General features: G+C 39.5%; 1 protein-coding gene across 1 annotated transcript in view; it reads left to right on the forward strand.

Moving 5' to 3' along the window:
- Window positions 1-7,197: 7,197 nt before the first annotated feature.
- IPO8 (importin 8) overlaps window positions 7,198-27,824 on the forward strand; it is a 40,914-nt gene continuing 20,287 nt past the window's right edge. Inside the window, exons 1-11 of the mRNA XM_062491543.1 lie at window positions 7,198-7,296; window positions 15,475-15,556; window positions 17,711-17,867; window positions 19,139-19,297; window positions 20,265-20,421; window positions 21,737-21,826; window positions 22,220-22,314; window positions 22,860-22,944; window positions 24,881-25,015; window positions 25,856-25,955; window positions 27,596-27,672. Coding sequence (XP_062347527.1) covers window positions 7,213-7,296; window positions 15,475-15,556; window positions 17,711-17,867; window positions 19,139-19,297; window positions 20,265-20,421; window positions 21,737-21,826; window positions 22,220-22,314; window positions 22,860-22,944; window positions 24,881-25,015; window positions 25,856-25,955; window positions 27,596-27,672 — 1,221 coding nt within the window. The 5' untranslated portion in view covers window positions 7,198-7,212. The remainder of the gene's footprint in view (window positions 7,297-15,474; window positions 15,557-17,710; window positions 17,868-19,138; window positions 19,298-20,264; window positions 20,422-21,736; window positions 21,827-22,219; window positions 22,315-22,859; window positions 22,945-24,880; window positions 25,016-25,855; window positions 25,956-27,595; window positions 27,673-27,824) is intronic.

Below are 27,824 nucleotides of genomic sequence, written 5' to 3' on the forward strand. Positions count from 1 at the left end.
AATCCAGTGCAATGTTTACAAAAGAGCTGCTCCAAACACCTTGGTGAGGGGGGTGGGACTAGCTTTGCACTTACTACCGACTTTATAGAGGATATGTGGTTCCATTATTGGGGGGAAATGGTGGTCCTGTTTTGCAAGGTGGAATCATGGAGTTGGGGTACTGAATCAGCACTAATTTGGCACTTTATCAGTTGTGATGTAGCCTTGCTAATAAAGCTGTGAATGTATATTGTTTGCACTTACCGTAAACTGTATTAATGTCCAGCTTACTACACTATTGATTGCCTCAAGTATGGGCTATTCACAATGCCTTGTTGTGCCTCAATAAAACAAGTTAATATGCATTTTAGTATTAATCTTGCCCGTGGTTTTAATTTTAAGATGTATCACTGACCTTTTCCCTGATGTGGGGTGTACATTAATATTAAATATAACTCCAAGTTTGAATAATTTAGGGTAATTTGTATTTAACTGGGATTGGCATTAAGCAGGAACTAAAACATTCTCAAGAGTGTTACTTTGATCAAAATGAATTCAAGATTTAGCTACCTTTTTTCTTTCTAAAGGTCAAGAAATTACCTGAAAGGCAAGGAATTACAAGTGCAGTGCTACATACTTCATTAGAACTACTTACTTTAAATACATACTCTGTCATAATCTAGTGTGGTCGTAGTATCAGTCCTTCAGTAGTCTGAAGCAGTTGAACTTCTTAAACCTGCAAACAGTCACTGAAGGGGCTGGCTTGCACTATTATTCAGCTGCAATGCATTTTAAAGTTAAAAATCAACTTTATGAAGCATAAGTATGTATGGCTTCCCCTCCTGCATGAGATTAGTATCAGATTTTCATATAGGTTATTTCCTCATTTCAGAGAAATGCTGAGGAACTTGGTATTTGTAGTTGCCTGGTGCTTGCATTTTATCTCAAACCGGAATACAAATGCTAGGAAGTATTTCTGATATTCTTTTCTTAATGCTCTTGGGCTTTTTACCAGCCTTCAGCACTCTTGTGGCCTGAGAACTGAACAGCCATGGTCTATCTCCTTGTCTAAGGTGCAGTGTCACATACTATAAATAGTTTCAATGTTTAAAATGGTAATATGAACTAGTAAGAAGGTAGGTCACTGGCCTTCTCCTTTAAAAAGCTTCAGTCAATTGTTTAAACAGTAGGAAGCACTTGATCTGAGTGTACCAAATTGGCCAGTGCACAAGACTGACTCGTAGATCTAAGGCTGAAGCAGAGCTAGGCAAAGTGAAAGCAGCTGAGCTATCTGCTTATTTAAATAAAAGTTAAGAACCTAAGCTGGATAAACTTCAGATCTAGTATAAAGCTGATGTTTCTAGCTGAGTGGTTTCACAGCTTCCAACTTCAGTTTGCCCTTGTTGTCATGCAGATGCCAAGATAAGTCTGGCATGACTTCATAAAGTTACTGGCATAAAGATCTTGATTATGTTCCAAGCTCAGCTTTGTTTTTCATACCAGTTTTGAGGGTGATCACATTTCAAGTCTGGGTTTAATTCCTTTAGCAAATTTTGAAGGAAGTTGAGGTAGGACAAGCTTTGGGAAACCCATTTTTTACCAGTACCAAAATGTCAAGCCTTAAGTATTGTACACTAAGCCTGAATTATGTGATTTTAAACATGCTAGTTCTGACTTTAGCCAATAAAGAGGCTTATTTCTAGAGCATCCACTACAGCATTAGTGTTTAGGCAGTTTAACTGGATATGAGGTAAGCATTTCAGTTTCAGAGCTGCATCTTGTATAAGATGGATTTTTACATTCCTGGCTAAAATGACTACATGGTTATGGCCAGAACTGTGCAGGTAAGATGAAATAGAAAATCTAATTATACAATTTCTTGAGCATCAGTCATATAATGGATTTTTTTTTTTAAATGAAGAGTTTTAGGCTTTATCAACCTGAATCACAATAACTACAGTAGTAGCTACTTTAAAATCAAATGTCTGGGTTTGTCCTGCTTTTTTTTATTGAAAAGAATACACAACTTTGAGAAGTCTCACCCCTTAGAATATCTAAAAAATGATTGATTTAATCCTGTAGGTTTCTCACACAGTACCTTCTTAGCTAGAACTGTAGGTTTTCACTGTGAACACAGCTGTGAACACAGGTTTTACTAATCTGTTACAAAAAGAAGGGTAAGTGCAACTGAACAGGTACTGTCCTAAAGAAGGTTTCAGACTAGAAACAACTCAAAAGGCTGTAACGAAATCTTAAATGCTAAGACTGTTAAAAAAACACTGCAGAAGACCAAGCCAAGCATCTTTTTTTCCATACCCGTAGCTGGCCAAAATCCCCTGGTAGAAATTTGCCATTCTGATCTCCAAAATAGCTAAAAATGTTATGTCATATAGGCTTTTCCATTATGATAAACACTAGGGTAGGGGTCTCTCATTATGCTTCTAGACTAATAATTACTTTTGAAAGCTTCTCAAAGTATTTCAGTGTATTTTCTACTGACACAGTTTTAGTCTAGTTAATATGTTTGGACCAATGACCCCTAGTTCTTTATTCTGCTTCTGGGCAAAGCATTTAACAGATAAGTTTCACAACCTCAAAATACTTTACTGTGTAGTTTTCATGTAAATATTGTCTGACAGCGTAAGTTGTATCTACACTCCTTTTCCCTCAGTAATTGTTAAAAGAAGTTGAATCGTTGCATTAGGAAAAATGCCTTAACTACATAAGGATTATAGTTGGGTCTAATAAAAACATACAAAGGGGCATCATCATTCTGCTAAATTTCCTATTGCTGTTTGCTGTGCAAATTGGATACTACCAAATTCTCCCCAGTTAATTTCTCTTGTGCAGCCTGCTGAAGATATAAAGGTAAGGAACACTATGTTTTCCTAGTGAGTAATTTTCTGTTTCCTTCTCTTGACATCAGTGAAATACAGGAACTACCCTGAAATGGGAGAGTGTAATGGTTTGGCTGGGAGAGAGTTAATTTTAATCAGAGTAACTGGTATAGGGCTGTGTTTTGGATTTGTGACCAAAACAGTGTTGATAACTCAGGGATGTTTTGGTTATTGCCGAGCAGGTTTGTACAGAATCAAGGCCATTTCTGCTTCTCACGCTGCCCCACCAGTGAGTGGGCTGGGAGAGCTTGAGGATTTGGGGGGGTTAAAGCCAGGACAGCTGATCCCAACTGACCCAAGGGATAGCCCAGACCAGATGATGATGATGATGATGTGCTCAGCAGTACAAGCTGGGGGGAGAAGGAGGAGAGGGGGGCATTGGAGTTACAGTGTCTGACATCTGAAGTCACCATAACATGTGATGGAGCCCTGCTTTCCTGGAAATGGCTGAATACCTGCGCCTGCCCATTGGAAGTGGTGAATGAATTCCTTGCTTGGCCTCGCTTGAGTTTCTGCTTTACCTGTTAAATTGTCTTTATCTGAACCCATGGGCTTTCTCCTTTTTGCCTTTCCAGTTCTTTTGCCTGTCCTACTGGAGGGGAGTGGCTGTCTGGGGCTGAGCTGCCAGCTTAGGGGCGTTTCAACTGTGATAAAGGCTTTCTTAAACTTTTCGAAATTCTAATGGGCTTGTGACTTCTGTGGGGTTTTTTCCAGGTCATGGAAGTGAGTGGAGACAATGAATAATCTCGCCCTGCTGCCATGGCTGACTTCCTGCAGCTAAGGAAACCTCTCTCCTGCAGGCTGCAGTGGTGCTGCAGAGAATGAATGTCACTGCTCTGTCCTGCTGCTTGAGTTTAGGTACCTTGTCCTCCCTGACTGCTTTGTTGCCTACAGCTACTCCAACAAAACAGTCAGCACGGAAGATGGCTTTGGAATTTTAATTCTGATCAAGGGCTTGTGTCTGGAGGATTGGAATACGTTTATCTGCCATAGATCATCCCTGCTAGCTCTTTATTAAATCTATACCTGTCTTGTGAAGAATTTGAAAAGTCTGTTGTGTATTACAATTGGAGAGATACAGTGCCAGGTAAAAATGAATTAACCTTAGTTACTTGTTCACAAGTCTCTGATCCACTTAATTTTCTCCCAAATATGAACAATTCTATTCAGAATGAAAAAACCTTACGTATTCATATTTGTGGATTGTTTCCTGGCAGTGTTGTGCTTGAAAAAATAATACTGTGAAGTACTAATTTGGCTGGAAAGCAGTAGTTAATACAGCTTTTGGACCCTAGAGTAAGGTTTGAGATGTGGTTGGTATGAAATGAAGGCTTGATGCAAAGTACAGATCTAATTATTAGTTATTAATCCATGATCATTAGTTATCATTTCATCATTAATTTACCACAATGAAATAAGCCCTGCATTGAAAACAGGGGTTTGCTTTTAGCCTGTAGCACATCACACAGAGGAGAGCTGTTTCCTTTCTCATTCTTTTTCAGGAGTGTCTGTTGTTAACTAAACTTACAACCAGGTGTTAATATTTGGGGTCCTGAAAGGGACTAGAGGGACTTGGTTGGCATGAAGAGAGAGGGGCTGTTCTATGCCAGTAGAAAGCGTGTTATGTGCAGTTGAGACCTCACCAGAGTGCGCTTCAAAGCCACCAAAAGTCAAAGGAGTAGCTGCAAGTAACCTGCAAGATGTAAAGTTTTTCAAGTTTTCCCCAAAGTTCTTGAATTTAATGGAGTCATCTTGATGGCAATTTTGTAAAGAACCAGGTCTAATTTTTGTTCAGGTCAAGCTGCTTACTATGAAAATCCTTGGTTTCACAACTGAGTTTTAAAATAAGATTGTTTGTTCTAAATGCTTTACAAAACTGTTGTTATAGCACACCTAGAAAGCTTTGGAGCTTCAAAAACCCCACACCTTGGCTTTGCATTATCTCCCTATTTCCCTGGTACTACTATTCTTTTTTTTTTTTCCTTGTTTTAGTTTTTTAATATCTCACTTGTCCCTTTACATTGGTTGTTCTATCACCAGCAGTTAGAGAATTGACAAGAAAAATGTCTGAATTTTACCTCAGATTTTTTATTTGCAGAGTGGCAGAACAGATTTAAGAAAACAAAGCCAACCATTCATTGTAAGTAGATGAAACCCCAACTATTAACAGAATCTTTGCTGTAACAAAAAGGCATATGAGTTCTTGCTTACAAGTAGTTACTTTCATCCTGAAGTTTTTGAAGTCACATAAAAATACTTCAGTTGATGACTAAACTTACTTTCAGACTAACATAGTCACTGGTAACTATGAAGGTTCATGTTGTACAGAAAGAAGGATTGGGCAGCCAGGAAACAGGTAGACTACAAAGCTTGCAACACTAAAAGTATCATTTTAAATGCAAGTGGTAAGTGCAATAAAATTCTGAAAAAAACATTTTAGGAAGATGTTATAATACCCTTTAAGTATATTCTTTATTGATAAGTTTTACATCACTAGCTCTACAGAAGTCCTTCAACGAATAAATTTAATAACCTTTAGGTTCACTTACCACAGATGAATACATAGAAACTGCTCTTAAACTGTCCATAACATGCTCATTTGGGAAAAGGGACTAGAGATACACCACTACAAATCCTTTAAAGCAATTTGGATTTGCTATTATATGGAATCCAAGAATTTTTAAATGGGCAGTTTTCCCTGGACAATTTATTACCTTAATCAAAACGGGACAGCAACAAAGAATTACTATAGCTAATAACATATACGTTTAACATTAACATTGTTTTTGTTTGAATGTTATGATTACTGAGCATATTCTCATCTGCTTTTACGAAGAAATGGAAAGGTCAATGACAGTGCATATGATTTCTTGCTAGATGCTGTAGAGCTGCATCACAGGAGAAAGGAAAGATAACAATCAGGTGTTCTGCAACACTTCAAAAGGTGATGAAAACCACAAGAGAGCGCACGATCTCCACCAGGTAGGTGCAATTTATTGTGACAGCTAGATTCCTTTTTAATTAGAGGCAAAGTTACTAAGGGACATTTAAAAAAAATTATTAAATCACTATAGGGCTAGCTGCTGTAATGTTTTGGTTTATACTGTAATTAAAAGGAACAAATTACATGTTGTCCAATTGTATTATTAAGGCACCTATATAATGGGATGATCTTGCAATTGCTGTTGTATTTGACTCCTCCTCAGCACAGCAGATAGTCTTTCTGTTCTTCCTACCAGTTAACCACGTGTCTCTGGTTTGTAAATGTTATGTAAAACATCACCTGCAGAAGTAACCAAAGGATTTGGCTCACCAAAACCGTATTAGTCAGGTTTTTTTGGTATGTTTACCCGAGAATTACACCTTTGACAGACATCTTTCTTACACCTCCACGCATGCTTAAATCTTACTTTGGTTCACTTGCATATTCTAGGATTTAAAGGGGAAAATAATAGGCAAGAGGTGGAGAATTAGGGCGGGATAAGTGTTTTGAGTTTTTAAGTGTTAGAGGTGGTGTTTGTATATTCCTGACAACCCACGCCCTCTCACATACAAACAGCATGAAGATAAACCCTTTTCAGGTTCTACCGATCTCCATAATGATGGGGACAAGGACCACACAGAAACCTGCTCAGAAGCAGAGTAGGAATTATGACGTGTGACCCGGACTGTGCGTTTTAGTAAACTCCTTGCAGCAAATCTCTGTCTTCCCGTATGTTGTCAGTCAGTCGTTCTCGAGCGGGGCACATCCCTGAAGCACCTGGATGAGCGTGACCAGTGTCAGTTCTCCTCCAGGGACCTGACCTGCCCATCTCGTTCAGCCTCCCTGGTCTCGCTCTTGGTTCTTGTGCGAACGACTCGCGGGGTAACACATACAGAACACCCAAGCGTGGCATGAAAGCTGAAAAGCTACCTAGGAAAACAGAATAAACTATTAAGAAAGAAAAATGGGACTTTAAAATCCTGATTTAAAAATAACCCGTGCAGGGCGCGGCGGGAGCGTTCCGTACAGCGACATGGCCGCCCCCACGGGGTCCCGGCCTGCAAACCCCGCCTCCTGCCGACCCTCCCGAAGGACTCCTATCCGTACAACAACATGGCGGCCGTCCCTCGTCGATCCCTTCCCGAAGCCAGAAGGCGGCGCCGCGGCCGTAAAGCAGCGCCCGTTTCCCGATATCTAGCTGTCGCAAACCGGTGAATGGCTGTGGAGAGGGGCCGGGGGGGGTGGGGGACGTGGGCCCGCGCTGGTGGCAGGGGGGGGCGGTGGCGCTAGCGGCGGCTCCTCCGCGTCCCGCTGCCCCTGGAAAGCGCTGCCTGCCGGCGGGCGAAGGCCGCGATGGATCCCAACAGGATCATCCAGGCGCTGAAGGGCACCATAGACCCCAAGCTGCGCGTCGCCGCCGAGAACGAGCTCAACCAGGTAAGGGGGGACCCGCGGGCGGCCCGCCCCACGCGCGGCACGGGGGCGTCCGGCCCCGCCGGCAGGGGCGGGGGCGACCCCTGCTCGGCGCCGGGAGCGCCCGCCCGTGGCTGGGGCCGAGGGCCGGGGCCGGGACCGGGGCCGGGGCGGGCGGGTCGAGCCCCCGCTCGGTGACCGCGGTGCTGTGACTCCGGCGCGAGCGCTCCCGAGGGCGGCAGCCCTGCGCTCGGCGCGGCCGGGGCGCTGCCGCTCGCCGTTGGAGGGGATGACATTGGTGTGGCCCTGCGCGGGTCGCGCCCTGGCGCTCCCGGGGGACGGGCGGCAGTGACGCTCTGGGGGGGCGTTCTGTCCCGTTCAGCCGCACGGCGAGTGGAAGCTGGAGGGGAAGGCGCATTGGGTTTTACGGCTTGTCTATGTCGTGACATCCTACAGCTCATCGTAGAATTGCAGAATATGCAGAGTTGGAAGGGACCCATCGGGATCATCGAGTCCAACTCCTGTCCCTACCCAGCGCGGTGCCCAAGAATCGCGCCTTGTGCCTGGGAGTGTTGTCCAAACGCTTGAACTCTGTCAGGCTTGGTGCTGTGACCGCTTCCCCGGGGAGCCTGTTCCAGTGCCCAGCCACCCTCTGGGGGCAAACACCTTTTCCTAGAATAGCGGCAGTATCCACTGAATGAAGCTGTGACCGCAACCTTTGAACGTTCGAGGAAAGAGAAAGTTCTCTTGCACAGCAGTAATAAAGCTTTATTGTCTATGCTTTGATGGAATATTTGATCAGTTCTCTTTGAGGACTAGAGTTTTTTTGGTTGTGTTGGTGTGTTAACAAACAATGAGAATTGGCTGTCAGGAATTATGCTCTTCAGGATTGCTCCTCCAGCTTAGTTTTATATTTAGGCAACTTAAAGCTCCTTCTGAATTAGATACAGCTAATCCTTGCTTTAGCAGTTGGTAAATTCTTTCAGTAAATCATTGGATTAAGAGCTGGACATTGAGAATGCTCTTGTGAATATTTAGATAAGGATGCAAGTATTTTTTCTCTTTTGGCATAGTTACTTTAAAAATCCATCAGTATCTGTTTTTAATTCCTACTGTTAAGGTCTGAGAGGGAAATGACAAGTATTTGTCAGCAGCCTGTTGCACAGCAGTAAAAACTACAATACAAACTACTGCTACTGCCGTGTTCTGTTCAGAACAAAGAGGCAGCTTCTGGGTTCCTGGGTCCTGCTCCTAACACTGTTGTCACCAGTAAGTACTGTGAAGCTCAAGAACAGTCTTAAAAACATTTCAAGATTGAGAGCTGTAAAATGTTCTAAGTTTAAGTGATAGTGCAATTCTCATGAAAGACAACGGTTTTAGATTAAAGAGCGCAAGCAGACTTAGTGAGAACAGGTTGAGATACAGATTTTTCTTTTGAAATACTTGATGAATTTTCTTTTTTTTCCTAAGTATTATGAAGAATGAATCCTGGAATCAAGACATACCTATTTTTGTGCAAGCTTCCTGTTACTAGGTGAAGCATGATCTGTCTGACATAACGTGCTGATGCAGTGCTGGGTTTGACATGACTCTCTGGATGAGAGGAACAAAAGTGCTCCTGAGCAATGTTGCTTAATGTGGGGCTTTGACATCTTGAGGCTTTTTAGTGCTTTTGAAGCAAGGATTCAAAGCGACGTGTCAGACTCCCCTCCTGTGTATCTGATGGCACTGCTGACATGTCCCTGTGTTCCTGCAAGCACTGGAATTCCAGGTGCTGTTCTAGCATTTATCTTGCTCTAGCAAAGGGACCAATCCACCAGCCAAACAGAAAACTTTCCGGCAATAAGTACCCAAAGTGGTAATGGCGCCCTTGGCTGGACAGAACAGAAGTCACCTTTGTTCTGTTTCACAGTTACAGGGATGCTGCTCTTGAGACAGATTTGGGAGTGTTGAGGTAAAACTTGGCTGTGTTAGCTCATCTGCAGTGTACAGCTTTCAATCAGAGTACTGCTGTGAGCTTCCCAGACACTGCAAATCCTACTGGTGCACCAAGACAGACCCTGTCTGTAGGCACCTCAGTGCTGTACCAGTACAGAGTCCTTTAGAGCAATATCCCAATAGTCCTGACTCCATAGTTTGCCTACAGTGTAGAGCATGGGGAATAGAATTTACATGAATTAAAGCTTTTCTACCTGTATGAAGACCCAGCATGTTTGAAAAATCTCTGTATGCTCCTGCACCTGCATAAAGATCCACCCAAATCAATGAATTTGCTGTCTGTCTTCTGGTTTATCACCTAACTGCATTCAGAAATAGAATTAGGACTCTTTTTTTTTTTTTTTTTGTTCTTGTCCTTTTTATGTCTGTTAGAAGGCTGCTTGTGAATTATCTTCCTCTTGCAGCTAGAAACAAGTGTTGATTTTCAGCCAAATTTAGTTTATAGTCCATTTATATCCATTTGTGCCTGTCTTACTTCTTAATTAGAACAGGTTTTTTGGTACCCTCTCTGACAGATTTGTCAAAGGCTGATCCCTTAGAGGCCTGTTTTTCTAGCCTCAGCAGGCTATGTTTCCTTTGTCATACCATAAAAGTGAATTTATGAAATCTAGAAATAGGAGCACAGCTCTTCTCTACACCAGTTTCCCTTGAAATAATCTTTCTTCTGGAGTCTGGTCATTTGTGTTTGCAGTGTTCCAGAAAGTCTTGTGCTCAGTTCTGTTAATACCTCATTAAATACTAAATCTACAGTTACCTTCTTTGTGTCCAACATCTACGTGTTTCTTATGATTCAATATACCAAAGTCTCTTGATCCTTTTATTCTGTTATTGTTCTTCACTCAAAAACCTGAAGTTTTTTGGGAGAAATTCTGTCATCCTTGAGTACCTGACTGTGTACTTTGGCCTCTTACCCCGTTCCATTTTTGTTGGCACAGTTCTATAGATCATTTGTTCTTAGTAGGATTTTTCTGATCTCTCTCCTTGGTTGATGCTACTTCCAAATCTTCAACAAACTTCACTTCTCTCTGTGATCTGAACGCAACTGTAAGTGTGGGATTTATTTGAAATCTGATTCTTGCTAAACTGGAGCAGTAATTTCCTGCCAGGTCAGTGTCTGTGTCATGTAATTGCTGTCATTTCCCTTTTAGCCTCTTGGGTTTCCAAGTGTACATGTCTTTCCATCCCCCTCTTTTTCTTTTTGCCCCTCTGCGCTGCCTTTTTTTAGTTCAGCTCTCTCACATAATTAGCAGGCACTTGATGAGGATATTTATCACTCACACTGTACTTGGAACAGTTAGTTATCATACCAAGAAATATACTCCGTTTTTGTGCATCGTTTGTCAGTATCTGTCCCAGGCTATTACTCCTGTTATATCTGTCTCGTGGACGTCAATGACTTTTGCTGGGGTCATTTATTTATATACATTATGGTTATATACTGCTTTCATGTGCCAGTTCTTGGGGTGCTGTGAAATATACTGTCTGATTACTGAATATACAGAGTCTTTCTAATTCCAGTTCGGATAGGATTCCCATACAGTTTTTGTGCATTAGTCCTCAGTGGCTCAACATGCTGTAACGCTTTCCTTTGGCCTGTAGCAAAGGAGAAAAGAACTCAATTGCAGAAATACAGTTGGGTTTTTAAAATATTGAGTAGGAGTTACACAATTTGGCTTTGACAGCAATTGAGTAGCTGTGCTGGAAGAAGTGTGAAAGGATTACCCAAAAGCAGGAGAGTCCAGAATAAAGAAGGTTTGGCTTCCTCCCATATCTTTCCATTTCTTTGTTAAGCTGGATGCCGTAGCAGGCAGGGATCTTAAGGCCACTCTGAAAGTGCCAGTGAGCACTTCCATGATACCTAGAGGGAGAAATTTGAGACCATTTTGGTGAGGAAGTTGACTTGTATAATTAAAACTTATGTGGAAAGTTAGGTTTCTTTGATACTGATGAATGAATGTGGATGAATTTGGCAGCAGAACCTATACAGGAAAGAAATTAAGGTGGGTTCTTACACAAGCTTATTTTCACTCTGTGTGAAAACACTGTGTTTTTCCCTCCCCACATAATATCTTTGCATATAGGCAGGGAAAGAAAAAAGTGTCTTTTGAAGTTCTGGTTTAACAACTGTCTGTTACAGTGTAAAAAAACAAGACTGAAAATGCTGTGTAACAACTGCAGAGATACTCCTAATTTTGCTGATGGAATTTCTAAGTATACATTTTCAGTACACAGAAACAGAAAATAAAGCTTGGTAAACCAGGTAGCTGAGCATTTAGATCAGATATATTTAAGCCTTGAAATAGTATTTGTAGAAAGTTAATTGCTCGTGAATTCTAGGTACAAAATTCTTCTGTGTGCTTGTTTTTGCACAAAGATGCAGTGCCTTGTTTTTTCAGTGATTTTTATGTGCCATACTTGTATTCAGAGGTATAACAATGATGTTTACTACTGGTGGAGAAGGATGATCTTGGGCTGCAGAACCTGAAGGAAGGCTTCCAGATTTCCCATATCTATTGTCCTAGAGTATCCTGATATTTTACAGGGGAAGAAGCACCTTCCAGTGCCATTCTGTGGTCGGGTACTATGGTTGCCATCAGCACAGTGGGAAGATTACTGACTCTTGTGGTTCTGGAGCAGCTGTGGTCTTTAAATGTGACACCAAGCAAAACACAAGAGTAATGCTTCATGAAATGAGTTTAGTAGTGTATGATGTGTGAGAATGTGGGAGCCAAATCTGAACAGATGTAGAAAGTATTTGCTTCAGTAGGATCTATTTAGGGAGAATTTCATATATCTTTTGCTACTTATCTCATTTTGTGTTCTAGCCCTTTACAAGTGATGATCTTCATCTTGGTGTTTTTCACTGGCCCATCTGAGGCCCACTTGAGTTCTATGTTCTGTACCTAATCAAATCGAAGAGGAAATAGGCAGGAAAAGATGTGTTCTCTGATCTTTTGAAGCCTGTGATGGTGACACAGGGAAGGATACATCAGGCCAAAGGTTAAGGAACAGAGTGCAAAAAGCTGTGCAGCTGCAGTGCAACAGATCCTGAGACAGTGGACACCAGATGGAACAACAGGCATGGGTCATATGCATCTCTTCAGCATTGCTGTAAATTTACCCAGTTATGCCTTCCCAATGCTGTATGCCTCTCCCAGTATAGCTGCTAGCCTTGCACACTGCTGTATGCCATCCTCTTAATCCCAGTGGCAATTAAATGAGATTCTCTTTTAACATAAGTGCTCTGATGTGGGATTCATACAATAACGGCGTGTATGCGTTTTACACAACATTAAAAGAATCGCTCTTTGGAAATACTCAGTGAACGTTTGTTTTTCAAAACCTTTCACTTTCTCTTTCAAAATAAACATATACCCCAGTGTATCAGCGCTTTGACAAAAAGTTTTACCAGATCACAGCAAAGTGGGTTCGAGGCAGTGTAATTATTCACCAAGGGCACAAAGCACCGTGCTGTGTTGTGGGAGCTGTGCTGAAGGTCTGTTTCAGCCATCTGGTGCCTCCCTGTGGCTCCCGGGCACGGCTCTTCAGAATCAGCTGATAGTTTAGTGTTCCTTCCGTGGCACTGACAATATTCCTGCTCTCCTTTTGTTAAGGTGCGGCTGCAGTGATATAAAGAGCTGCCTTGTTGAACTCATCCAGCTCCAAGGTCTCTTCCGTGTCCATTTCCTTGTCACAGGATACACCTGACCATGGCTCTGCACCTGCTCCTGTGATAGGTTCAGCTTTGTTTGCTGATGTGCCGGGCAATGAAGGGAAGGGTCACATCCCAAGATCATAATTAGCATGACAACTAAACACACGAGAATGTGCTGGTATAGGAAAAATGTTGCTGCATGCAGCTTTTTAAAAAGTCCTCTGTTCTAAAAACTGCAAACAGCACGTAGTTTTTCCTGACCCGGGTTTGTTGCTGCACAAATGAGCAGGCTGTAATTTGAGCTTCACAAATACAACAGAATCGTGTGTCTTGTATCTAACGTGGGCTCACAGTGTCTGTTGATCTCCACAGTGTTGTTGTTTCTGATAGCGAGTAGTAAACAGAGCTGTATACAAATGTAAATACGGGCAGGACAGTAACAGGGAAGAGAAGGATTTACTCACCTGGCGATCTCTGTAGGAGTGGGGGTGTGTGAAGTGTAAAGTCACGGGGATGGGTCCCCCTCGGGGACACTGTGTGTAACAGGGCTTCTGTCACTCCAGGTGCTTGCTGAGCCGATCTGGCACGGCAGCAAACAACCATATTTGTGTAGATCCTGGCAAAACCTCGGGGAGAGCCCTTGTACACCAGCACAAGTGGCACCCAGGAAGCTTCCGACAGTAACAGCAGTTTTAATGTAGATTCAGTAAAAACTGTTTGGACAGGGAAGGGAAATAATATTGTTAGCACTGTCTCCAGCCTAAATGTTGTACTGGTAGGATTGCAGCAGGAAACCACCGCCAACAAAACAACCTCCCAAAGCTGCATTTTTAACCGGTGTGTTTATAGTAGTAAAAGCTTTGCAGGTTGGGTCTGAGAACAGTATACAGGCAGTGTTGAAAACAGAAAGGACAGTTAGAGTTCGTGCTTGGTTTTGGTTTTCTGTGCTGCTGGGATTTCTCATGCTTTCCTTATCCCTGTGGAACTTGGGTGTTGAGGGCTGGAGGATGCTGCAGTCGACTGCAGCTTCATCAGAACCCACCAATGTTGTCCAGTAGTGACTGAAGGGCAAGCTTTGTACTCCAGGATACTGGATTAAAAGGTGATCTTTGGAATCCAATATGCTTCAACTAGTTCAGCATGCCTGTAGATAAATGGAGTTCCTGTGCTGGGTGTTTCAGCTTTTACTTTCTTTGGAGCATTTCTTGGGGATAATTAAAGTTTATAGAGAAGGAAATTGCAGGAGGGTATGCTTTTGGTTTGCCGCTACTGCTTTTATCTCAGATCTCAGATTACTCTATAAACATCAAATGAGTCTCTGAGTTAGAATTACCCTGTCATTATAGTGAATAAAATGAGGGCCAGAAAGTTAAGTGATTTGGTAAAATTATCGAATAATAATGTCGTGATGCACCTGGGACACTTAGACATCATGAAAGTAGTGTAACTTTACCTTGTTATAGACATGGTAGATCAAAGAACTGGGGACATGAAGGGCAGAAAGTACCTTTTATTTCACAGCTTTCAAAAGAGGCAGAGTTTATGGGCAAATGTACTATATTTGTGCTTAAAGCACAACTCTGGGAACTGCCAGGCATAATCTAGTGGAAAAAAAATACTATAAAAGGTGAAATACAGAAAGCTGCTGCCATCTACCCCCAAAAAAACCTCACTCTTTGAACATAAAACACATGGATCCAGGGGATGAAAGATCTGACCTACCAGTAGTGAGCTGCAAAGGCTTAGTAGTAACTGCACCATGCTGAGTCAGCGATTCCTCGCTGGAGGAGCCCTGGTGGATGGCAGCAGGATAACGCTATCAGACTGTCACATCTTTTAAATCTGGTGTGCTTTGCTCAGAAGTTCACTGAGCATTGTTTTCTCTTTGAAATTCTTCAGCTGCACGGCTGATGCAGTGTTTGAAAAGTTCCCACGAAGGCTGTCGGTTTTGAAGTGTTATCTGCCTATGCTTGATTTTAATTGAAAATGTTTGTCCCACTGTTTCCCACTTAATTTTAATAAAAAAACTTAAGTTTTTATTGAGATGCACTATGCATCTAGTTTGCTAAAAGGTACATGGCTAATGCCAACGCAGTTTACACTTTGAAACAGTTCTAAATGATTTTTAAAAATCTCTTCGCTACCATTGCTGTTCTACCACAAACTATTTTGCAAATAAATGTCATGTATTGATGAAGCTTGTCAGTGTCCTTTGACTTATGGGGCTAAGAATAATTCAAAGACATATATCTAGTGCTTTTCACTCTGTATTCTTAGAACTATTTAAATGTTCATTATCACTAATCTCTAATTGAGAACCTTTTCATATTACTTATTCTGCCCATGTGCTGCTACATGCTTCGCTTTTTTAAGTAACAATTTGGATTTTTGCAGATCTGGGTAAATTCAAGCCCTGAAACCTTTCATGCATCATGCGGAGGATGCAAAAGCAGCTCAAAATCCTTAGTTTGTGTATCTTGTTCAACGTTTGCTAATACAGACTACTTTAAACACAGTGACTTACTAACTGTGTTGTCTATGTATTTCAGTCCTATAAGATCATCAACTTTGCTCCAAGTCTGCTGCAAATCATAGTATCTGACCAAGTGGAATTTCCAGTGCGTCAAGCAGGTGAGATAAAATCTCTTGTTTCATTTTCTTTCAGTCAGTCTGTTACTTGAACAGATTCTTGAACTGTTGCAATGTATGTCAGTTCAGGTGTGTTCTGAAGGAGGAAATGAAAAGGATCTATCTTTGCTGTTTCTTTCCATGATGAGGGTCAGATAAAACCATGGGTAAAGGATAGAGTCCTACTTTGGCTTTCCCTGTGTGTATAGTGATCCCTACTGGATTGCTGTGATACTGATGTGAAAAACACATGATTTATACTCAAAAATTCGCTTTAGGTAAGTTCTGAGAACACTTAGCTATTATTTCACCTGGTGATGCAGAAGTAATGATGCCAAGTGTGAATTTAAAAATAGAAAGCGGTATCACATTTGAGTACATGTTTCTCTATTTGAATCTCTTTTCCCTGGAAAGTGAAAATTTCTGTAAAATGGAGATAACTCCTTAAATCATAGATCAAGGGTAGCCACATAGATTTAGCCAGGATCTTGGTGACTTAAATATGTAGATAAGAAGAAAGGTCACATCACTCATAAGCTGCACAGTTAGATTCTGAGCATGTCTGGAAGGATTGCTCAACTGTGTGTGTGAGTTCAGGTATAGTGGTGCAGTTAACTTTAGGGTATGCATTTGTGGAAGATCAGGTTCTAAATTCTCATAATCCATTTTAACTACTCCTGTAGAATGTTTTTGTCAGATACAAAGACTGTTCAGGTCTTTCAGTAAATTAATTAATACTGTTTCATTCACAGCTTTGTTTTTATCCTGTGGGACAGCATTTCCCATAGAAGCACTGTTGGGGTTTTTTTTTTTTGTACAGATCCCATTAATCCCCTGAATGCTTTGGGGCGTGCTGACATATTCTGTTTGTCATGCTGGCCTTTAGTTTTTCAAAGATAATCCAGCTTTGAATGGTGTTGTTAGTCCATTCTGTAGTAAAGTTTGAGACTTAATCTAAATTCCATTAGGTCATTTTTATAAATTAATCTCCCATTTCAGTATCATTCAGGGAAAAAAACAACTGTGTAGAATGTAATTTTTTATTTTATTTTATTTTTTTTACAGAATAGGGGTGTAAAAGGGAAAAGCACATTTAAGTCATATTTGCAAGCCAACAGATTTCCCTGGGAATTTTTTAAAAGCCAAGAATTTGTATAACAACAAGATCAGTGGACAAAATAGATTAAAGTCTTGGGCTGGTCTTTCAGGGCCTGCTTCTTGTCTAACTAGTCTGGCATGTCATAGACAAAGAGCTGTTTTTCCTCTTGCTCCTATAAAATATTTTACACACCACATGTTTTCATACTTTGCAATTTGTTATCACCAAAATAAATTATTGTACCCAAGGATATCTTATTTATACTTTAAACCCCTAGCTAGTAATCAACCAAAATAGTGAACAGGCATAAGAGTTTATTAGGAACATTGCTTTAATGCCTCATACTGTATTTCCTATGTTTCCTGAAGAATGCCTTCAGGCATTTTAGGACTCATGCATAAATGCTGCTTTATTTTCTGTTGAAGATTAACTTTATTTTTCTTGCTTTTTTTCATGTAAGACAGAAGGGAAAAATTCAATGGGATTATGGGAAATCCTAATAGTGAAATAAAGCTTAGGGAATTGACAACAAACATTTCTGTCTGAATAGAAGGTAGGCCATGTGCCAGTTTCATACTGGGCATTTCCCCAAGCAGAGTGTCCCATCTGTGTGTGCAGCAATTTGTTTACACGAGCCTTCCAAAACTTGACTTACTGAGCTTGAGTCCTTGTTTTAGGGTGAATGAAAACACAGATTAGTAGATTTTTGTTAGCTCATTTAGAATGCTGGGATATTACGTTCATATGGAAGATTGCTCTAGTAAAGAATGTACCTTGATAGATGCTGATGGAAATATTATCCTGTTCTGTTCTGATCAGGAGCTTGAACCTGATCTTGTGTGAAATCCTAAGACTGTTTTTCTGACTCAGCTGTGCTCAATGCCCATAACTGTTAAGAATTCAGGTGGTTTTCAGTTGCCTTTTCAACTCTTCGTTCTACTTTAGCTGTTCAGCTCTTCATTTCTACTGCAGCTGTTCTACATGTTGAGCACTGTGTAGAATGAAACAGTGAGCAATGTGTAGAATTAACCTATTCTTTCCCCACTGTCTGTACTTAGCTGCCATTTACCTGAAGAACATGGTGACACAGTACTGGCCGGACCGTGAGCCACCTCCTGGAGAAGCGGTTTTTCCATTTAATATTCATGAAAATGATCGGCAGCAGATTCGGGATAACATTGTAGAAGGAATCATTCGTTCTCCTGACTTAGTGAGGTACCTTACATTGCACAGAGATGTTTCTGTCGCTCAGGTTTTCAGACCTGCCAGTCTGGATGTTGTTAACGTGAGAATCTCGATGGTTTGGGAGATGAGACAAGAACTTTTTTTTGCTAAAGTAATAATAATAATAATAATAATAATAATAATAATCTGTTTACACTTATTCATGCGTGCTTGTTTTTCAGAAAAGTAGTTACGTGGCAGCGTGCCCTGTGATGTGGTTTATCCTCTAGGGGTGTTGTTCAAAGTGTCTTGTAACACTTGCTGTAGTGACAGCCTGTCTGTTTGGCTCATTCAAGACAGATAGTATATACAGGGCTGTCTGCAATATAGAATTAACCATTCAGGGAAATACTGTCCAAGGTTCCTCTTTTTCTAGTAGCCCTTTTCTTAATTACTTTATCAATTTTTACATGTAACCCCAGTATCTAACTATGTTTTAAGTCATTAAAAGAATGAAGAATTGTGGTTCTTCTTTTGCTGGAAGAATAGTTAAGAAACACAGACATCCTACAGTCTGTGATTATTCACCCCTTTAATTAAAGTGAGGCTGATAGGATGGGAACTGTTATTTTCTGCAAGCTTTGTTTTTTCATTGCTTAGCAGAACTAGAAGTATTTCTCCACAGGTTCTAGTTCAGTGCTGCTCAGCTTCTTTAGTTACACCTCAGTTTAGTCAATCAGCAGTTCTGCCTTGCCTCACCGTTGTGAGTGGCATCTAAAAGTGTGGGGTGAGAAACAGTAAGATGTTCTTTAACTAATTGGCTCTGTCATATGCTTTGGAGGTTGAGAAAGTGCTGTTCTAGAAGATCCCAGGAAAACTGTAATTTCTTGAGGAACCTGTGGCTTGGATCATAACACAGGCCATTATTCTTTAATGAAAACATACAAATTTGTGTTTTTGTGGTTGCTTTCAACTTGGTAAGTAAGTATAAACATTCATTTTCAAAGCACAAAGCCAGCTGGTTTCATGAGCAATTATTTCTTTTAAAATACTGCTTGATACATGTGAAGAGGGAGGGAGGGAGAAAAGTAGCTAAAATGTTGTGAAATCAGTTTATTCCTTAAAGTTAAATCCTGTTGGATTTTTTTTCTTGCTTTTCCTCTGCTACTTCCAAGAACTCTTTCAGTGCTGTCAAAATATGTACGATACTTATGACATAATATAGCTATTGTAGCCAACAAACCAAGATTTGGGATTTTTCCTTTAATTCAAGCACTATGCCATAACCTCATTCACTTATATTTTTTTCCCCCCTGCACTAGAGCCCAGCTGACAATGTGCCTCCGAGCTATCATTAAACATGATTTCCCTGGCCATTGGACAGCAGTGGTAGACAAGATAGGATACTACCTGCAGTCTCCAAACAGTGGGAGCTGGCTTGGGAGCCTCCTGTGCCTCTATCAGCTGGTGAAGACTTATGAGTAAGTTGATGTCCATCAGTAGATGAGGAATTGGTACTTTCAGTCTAAGTTGATTATTGAAAATGACATTCATAAGAGCACTGGCAGTTCTGCAAGGGAATTCAGATAGAAAATGGGAATTAATAATTGTCATATGCTTCCTTTCCTGCAAATGAAAAATATTCATCATCTTTGTATCATTAGAGAATTGAAAGCTGAGCTGCCAGCAATAATCTGTATGAATTTACTGAGACTTTTTTCTTGAGGCTTTGTATTTTTGATCCGGCCGTAAAAATAAATCCTTAGGTTTATAAATTCCTTTGTTTGAAGGTACCCCAAATCCTAGATGTATGAAAGCAAATTATTTTCTGCTTTTATGTCATGAATATAGTGCTGTCATTGTCATATACTGCTATTGCATATATGTATTAGTATGCATACCTGTAGCATAAAATCCTGGTAGTCTAAAGCCAGGAGCTGTGTAGTTGGGCTTGTCACTCATCCTTTTTTTAATTGCATATTGTTAGAAACATATATATAAACCACACAAAAGGAATGTAAATGGAGAAAGGGAATCTTTTCCAAAGCAAGGAATCGTCTTTCCCTTTCAATGGCTGCTCACTCCCATTTGTTCAGCACTCAGCTTGGGTTTGGCATTGGTATGAACAGCAGAGAAATTCAAGTTTCTGCTCCTGTGAGGTGACAATTCAATAGTAAATAACAGTAGTTCTTGCTCTTAGTTACTGCCTTTGTGGAAGGCAGCATTTGTTGTTTTCCATTTTTTTATTTATAGGTAGTTTTAGTGAATTTGTGCAAAGCGTTCAGATGGGGGTTAGAGGAGGGAAAAGTGGTTGTGTGAGTGCTTGATATTCTTTTTTGTTGTTGTTTTTTTGGGGCACAGAAATAAAATTTTTGGTGGGGAATAGGCATTAGAATCTCCAATGTGTAGATCCTGGACCAACAGTTTTTCTTTTTGTTTCCTTTGCAGGTACAAAAAGGCAGAGGAGCGAGATCCTCTCATAGCAGCCATGCAAATATTTTTGCCTCGGATTCAGCAGCAGATGATCCAACTTCTGCCTGATAACTCCCATTATTCTGTACTGCTTCAGAAACAAATCTTAAAAATCTTCTATGCTCTTGTTCAGGTTGGCATCTGTGTAGAGGAGAACCAAACTTTTACTTTGCTGGGCACAGTGGCCCCTTTCAGTGCATTCAGAGGTGTGATTGAATAAGTATACTCTTTTGGATGGGGAAAGCCACACACAATAAACAGCTGTTACAGAAATAGGATGTTTCTAGATTTTTCTACTTTAAAGCTGGTCACACGATCGCCCAGATTAAATTTTTAATGAATGTAGGGTGCTTCTGTACATTGTATTTGTAAGTTCATTAGAGAAGTGTTCCTGTTTTTATAAAGTTGCACGTAGCCTGCTATGACCTGCATGAGTATCTAGACTGTGGTTGGCCTTTGAAAGTGTCAGTAATGAATATTGTAGTGTAATTGTCAAATGCTGCACTTCACTAGGAGGCATTTCTTATTAGCTGCTGAAAATCTGGCAGATACTATGTAGTGAGGCACATGTACTTCAGAGAGGTGAGTTTGGCTTTTACTGAGATGAATTTGGTGAAGAAGTACTTGCAGAGCATTGGAAACCAAACCAGATCCTTCATAAGGAAGAGCCTGAAAATTCTCAACTGTGTTTTAAAAAGCTGAAATAGTTTGTTACTAAAAGGATGGAGAATTTAAAAAATGCCAAGATCCTATTTTTCTTTTCAATGACTTGCCCAAATAGCTTCACTTTTCTTTGGATTTCGTAGAGAAGTGAGGCTTCTGGATAGTAGGTAGGTAGTAGTAGTGAATCACAGAATGACTGGGTTGGAAGAGACTTTCAAGATCATCAAGTCCAACCCGTGCCCTAACACCTCAACTAAACCATGGCACCGAGTGCCACATCCAGTGTTTTTTTAAACACATCCACGGATGGTGACTCCACCACCTCACTGGGCAGACAATTATAGTACTTTATCACTCTTTCTCTAAACAACTTTTTCCTAATATCCAACCTATATTTCATACGACTTGGGTCAGTTTGAGACTCTGTCCTCTCGTTCTGTCAGTAGTGAGTACATTTTTCTTGCTAAAATGCTATTGGTGTGCCCAAGCCCTGTAGTCCTGATACTGCTGTGATCCTAAAAGGTACCTGGGCTGTTGTGAAGAAGAAAAACAAAGAGAATTGGCAAGTTCTTAGACCAAGGAGCTTTCCTCATATTATGTCTGCTCAGAAATTCCTGTTCAAATTGTACCAAGAGAGATGCAATTAGAGTAGTGTTGATATGTAACCTAACTGGTTTTAATTTTATTTAAAACCTCATCTTCCTTAGAATGTAACTACTGCAGAAAGATCTACCTTTTACAGAGAAAGATAGTATTTCATGCCTGTGTTTTTTCCCCTGTTGCAGTATGCATTGCCCCTCCAGTTGGTGAATAACCAGACTATGACTCAGTGGATGGAGATCTTCCGGACCATCATTGATAGAAATGTGCCACTGGTGAGTTTTAGCTTTGTAAAGATGTCTGATACTTGTGTGTTGTCATTTGAAAAGCTGTCAGTATAAAGATTTTCTAAGTGTTCTTTACTTAAGATTCTTATATTTGGATTTTGAGCCAGAGTAATATAGTATTCCAGTGTGTCTGAGAATTTGCATTTTTAAACCATGCATAATTTTGAAATGAAAGTAGAGGCATTTTGCAGGTATTGCACATATACATTATACTGCCTAACTAAGATAATTGAAAGTTATGTAGTGTCATATAACTTAACAGCATCAAAGCTTTAGTCCATGCTGTGTTTTTGTATTAGTTTACTCAGCAAGGAATGCTTAACACATAGTTGCTCTCAACAAATGACATAACTAATTTTAAATAAATGTATTTGTTTGTAGGAGACTTTGCAAATTGATGAAGATGATAGACCAGAACTAGTGTGGTGGAAATGCAAGAAGTGGGCATTGCATATTGTAGCTCGTCTCTTTGAACGGTAACAAACTGATTAAAATCTAAATTTGGGTTGCAAGTCTGTACTGTTACTTGACATGCAAGTAGAGAAGACAGTTTGGTCAATCAAGCAGCTCGTGGTCACTGAAGCAGCTCGTAGCTTTCCTCCTGCTGTGCTCTGCCTTGCACTGGCATAACTGTGGGTCTTAGCTCTTAGTGAAATGATTTGACTCCCTTAAGATGACCAAAAACTTGACCCACAGGAAAAGTAAATCTACCTACCTACATATTTATTTTACTACACCCAGTTACAAGTGTTTGTATTCTCAAACATGGAAGTTACAGAGCTTGGGACAAAAAGTCAGCCATGTTTACTGGAGTATAATATCTTACCTTAGGATAATTTAAGAAAAGAAAAAGGAAGTGAGGTGTTATATGGGAAAGGATGGCTTAGAAGGAACCTGTGGTAAAGTTTTCCTTTGCAGATGTAAGACCACTCAGGGTCCTTTATGGTTTAGAAAGTACTGTATTTTCCTGACGCCATAGGCTTCTCAGAGTGTAAATATCTGTGTCCCTTTTCTTTTAAAGATATGGAAGTCCTGGAAATGTAACTAAAGAATACTTTGAATTCTCAGACTTCTTTTTAAAAACTTATGCTGTGGGCATACAGCAGGTAAGCACAACTCATTTTTTATGAGTTGCATTATTTTGAATGAAGAAATGTGTGGCTTTGTAAGTGTGCTTGTATCAAGGTTCATTTATTAAACAGAAATGAGGAGAGTCTGGCAGGTTTTCCTGGTAATGACTGAGAAGTTCTTTAGAACTCAGTGCCATACAGCTGAGGTATAATAACACAAATTTTCAGCAACTCAAAAAACCCTGATGGAAAACTCTCAGAAAAGGTGAGTGCTGATAAAATGGTATTATCATCATGTATGAGCGCTCTAGATACAACTGAGAGGAACACTTGTGGTGCAGAGGCCTCATTTCATACAGGGTGTATTTTCAGGCCTGTCTTTTGCGAGTGCTTTTGCTGCAAACAACTTAGGAATTCTAATGCAATGATACTGTTTTATTTCAAGAAGATACAAACAGTTTAGAAGATGTCTGGAGAACAGCAATGAACATTATTTTATACCTGGAAAGCATATCATATGAAAATATAGCCTAAATTCACCATTTTCAAGGAAATTTATTTTTGTTAGGACATGCTAATTATTTGTGTTTAGCATGGTGTGGAGAGACCATGGTGTGTAGAGTTCAGTTCTGATGAAGTTGCTAAACAAAATTGCTTTTCTTCATCCAGTGTGACAGCAGAATAGTTAATCCATCAGAAAGAACAAAGGAGGGGAATGGTTGTGGTAAAGGCTGTAAATTAAATGGGAAAGGAAATAGCCTAATATCTAGTCTAAATTCCTTGCAATATATAACTTCTGAGTGGAAAAACAGACTCCCATGGGCAGTTATAATTTGAAATACTTAAAGCTTGTCCGTTAAGGTATTAAACTATGTTGCAGAGGGGACAGTTTAGCTTTCAAGATAAATGTACTGGATGATCTGCACATTTCTTCAATTTCTGGCTCTTAAATAGTGATTTATTGTGATTCCTTGCAGAGTTAGTAAGAATTCTATTATGAATATTACATTAATAAGCCTTTGCTACTTATTCATCAGTTGGTAAGTGCTGACATTGTGCTGGAGTCTGTATAAGATATAGACAATTCTTGTCCTTGGAGCATTTTATATAAAAAACTTAACATCAAACTTAGTATTCCTAATGAAGGAGTTATATTCAAAATAAAATTTATTGTAATGTTCTGAAGAATTACAAAGCAGAATTGTTCTGCTGAAAGCATATTACTCAAAATTTTGTTATGCGTTGCCCCTGATTTTTGTTGTTATTCGTGTATATGCCACTTCTATACACTTACTAATAATTCACTTGCCATTAGTGCAGATTAGTAGCTTTGTGCTGTGTTTTTGTCTTAGAATAGGAAACTTGTGTACCAAGGAAGCTCTGTGTGATAGAGTTTGTAATAGCATGCCAGGTGATACTATCTGATGGCTTCAGTAGGTCATTGACATTGAAGGGTTTGCAGCTCTTCTGATTCAGAGGCTTAGGTGAACCTATTTTTCTTTCTTGGTTTAATATTTCTATTCTCATTACTGTTCTTTCAAAGTAATTTGTCTTCTTTAGAGACCTGTCATTTAATATGAATGCAGACACTACTTAGCAGGTATAGAAGCCACCAGTTTGAAAATCTCTCTTTGCCTTTTCCTTAGTTACTCAATATTTTGCTGAGGCCTCTGTAAACTGTGAGCCTCTCGCTATTGAAGTTTATCTTTGGCTTATAATCACAAGTGATCACATGGTAGGGCTAGTAGTAAAGGTGGGCATCTGCATAAATGTTTGCAGGATTAGAACCTTGATATTTAAGTTTTTATGATTTTTGGATCAAAGGCATTGTAATGATTTCTAATGCTAGAACATCTGCAGTAAAATTACTTTATCTGTTCATGTATATTCGCTGAGGAAGTGCACTGCATGTTTATGCATGAGACAGAATTTTCAGTCTTCATTTATAAATACCAATTTGTCATTTCTCTAGGTTCTCTTAAGAATCTTAGACCAGTACAGGCAAAAAGACTATGTTGCACCACGTGTTCTTCAGCAGACATTGAATTATCTGAACCAAGGGGTGATTCACTCTGTAACATGGAAGCAGATGAAGCCACACATACAGGTTAGTGCTTAAAACCCAGTTATCAACAATGCATGTCATCAGAGGGATGAAAAAACACCCCCCAGCCCCCCAAGTTTTGTGTTTTTAAAGAAGGTTCCATGAATCATTCAGCAGTTGATCTGGAAAATAAAATGGCATTTCTACACAAATGTGGTTATGTTTTGCATATATGACTACCTTTTATTGCAGGTAATGTTAACTCAATCAAAGGTTCTGTTCCATAAGTTCTTTTTTTTTTAAATTTTTACAGTCTGCTAGCAAGTCATAGTGTTCTGGCTTTTATTAGTTACTGGTGTTCAGAATTGTCTTAGATGTTTGATTGTAGTGCAGAGATAGTGCACAGAGAGAACATTCATCTAAGAGGAGCTAAACCCTCTTTTAAGGATGTGTTTTGTAAGTGAACTGAAGAGCAAATGAAAAGTGATTTTCCTGCTCTTTTATTTATTCATATCATAAGATCCCCATTTGTAGTTAGTTAATTCCATGACTTTTAGGGAAGAATTGTGAAATCCATTCTGATGTTAAGTATTGCATTGGTGAGATCCTTCTGCAGAATGTAATAATCTGCTGTGTACAGACTATATCCTGAAGTGTATTTTGTACATGATAATGTAAGATTATAAAAATAGATTGTGTAATTACTGCTGCTGTCTGGGACTGATTCAAGAGGAAAATGCCTATAATACTGTGAATTTGCTTCTGGTGGACAAAATAAAACTGCTGCTTAAAGGAATTTAACTCTAGAGAAATAAGTCTAATAAATCAGTGCATGGTGGAGGGAAGCTGTACTGGAATTTGATTTTATGTGTACTTACGTGTATTTGGCTTTTCTAAACTTAGACTATAACAGAAGAGGTGATATTCTCTCTAATGTGCTACAAAGATGAGGATGAGGAGCTCTGGCAAGAGGATCCATATGAATATATCCGCATGAAATTTGGTAATTTGGCTTTATATTTTGCATTCATCATAAGTGTACTCTGTAGTTTCAGTGATGTCTCTCTTCACCTGAACAATAGGAAGAAGAAAACTTTATTCTTAAATCTCACCAATCTGCAGTTAAAAGCACATGGTGGATCAAGTGAGCTTGGGCCATTTGGATGGTAGGTTAGAACTGAATGATTCTCTCAGAGGTTTTTTCTACTTCACACGTGCTCAGAGCAGCCCAGACAGACTGGCTTGCTCTCTTGTTAGTGCCCGTTTCAGAATCTTGACTTGCAGGTGTGCCAGCTGTCTGCAGGTTCCTGCAGCTCTCACTTTGACCAGAAGAGGCCTGACTTTCTCTTTCCTTGTTGAAAATTGTCAGTGCTTTCAACGTTTTTCTGCCACTTATTACTGCTCAATTGTAAGATAATTAGATATATATTTTTTTCAAAAGACAAAGTACAAAATCTTGGGAATAATACATAGGACCTTATTATGAATAACAACGTTTGTTCAAAGATTTGTGCCGTTGAAAAGGAGAAGGGTACTTTAAAAGTACAGCAGTTTTAGCTGGGGAGCTCCTGTGAGCCAGGCACCAGAGATACATGTGTAGCATTTGGGAAATTTTAATTAGTTGATTTGGAATTAGCGTATGTGAAAACAGAATTTAAATATTCATAGAATAATTTAAAAGCTTGGCGAGTTGTTATGCAACAAATTAATTCCGATATAGTGTTGATCACTAGGGTATAAATGCATCCTTGATTTTTGGTGTGTAAATTCGGTTCTTTCTGTGTAAGTACTGAATCTTATTTCTATGTGTTGCTGAGGCAGTTAAATACAGATTCAGATTGTATCATGGAAGGTAAAAAACAGTCAAAGTACATTACAATCAAGTATCAAACTACATTAAATGGAAGTTTAGTGAGGCACTTTTTTATTTGGGACAAGAATTCCAGTGGTCTGGTAGTATTTCCTAATGGTATTTTATCTGAAATTTTTCAGGAAAAGTTGGTGTGTAATTTGAGTCACGTTTTAGGATAGTGTTTGAAGATCTTTTAGTTTGATTCAATTTGTGTGAGGATGTTTGGATAAGAATATGTTTGTAGCACAGATTTTTTTTCCCAAGATATAAGTTGTATTTTCAATATGAACAGAGGAGATTTAGTTGCAATGAATGAAACTAAAAAAAACTTGACCTTTCAGCAGATATAAAACTACTCCAGATCTAAGTCGATTTTACTTACAGAAAGTTTCCCATGAGGTTTTAATAAAATCACATAAAAAATGTGTACATGTGGTGTACAGATGGTACTGGAGTGTATTGGTGTTCTTCCTATAGAGAATTAAATTTGATTAAAAAAAGAGACAGGATTTTTCATCCCTTATATACGGTCTCAAAAGAGCTAATGAATAAATAGCGTGTTCTTAATTAAGGGAATGAAGAGTGGCAGTGGATTTGGAAGGCAAGAAGTAAGGTGTGTGACATAAGCTTGAGTCTCACTCTTTAACCACGAAGTGAAGACAATCATGTCAATATTTTTGGGATTATATATTCATCCAGATGTTGTGATATCCCAAAACCAAGATGGTTTATAAAAAAATTTGTTATTCATAAAAGACATTTTTATGCTTTTTTTCTCCCCATTTTTTCAGATGTATTTGAGGACTATGCATCCACAACAACAGCAGCACAGAATCTCCTTTACACTGCTGCAAAGAAGAGAAAAGAGGTATGAAACCAGTGGCATTTATTTGAATTTTCTTTAATAATGTTATTTTTCCCTTGTGTTTGAAGATGCTACAGGAAGCTAGTCTTGAAAAATATACTTGCTGCTACATAGTCTAATGCTTCTTGGCTGAATGCTATCAATTTGGGCAGAGT

Source organism: Cinclus cinclus, chromosome 4, assembly GCF_963662255.1.
Source record: "Cinclus cinclus chromosome 4, bCinCin1.1, whole genome shotgun sequence".
Lineage (NCBI taxonomy): Eukaryota > Metazoa > Chordata > Aves > Passeriformes > Cinclidae > Cinclus > Cinclus cinclus.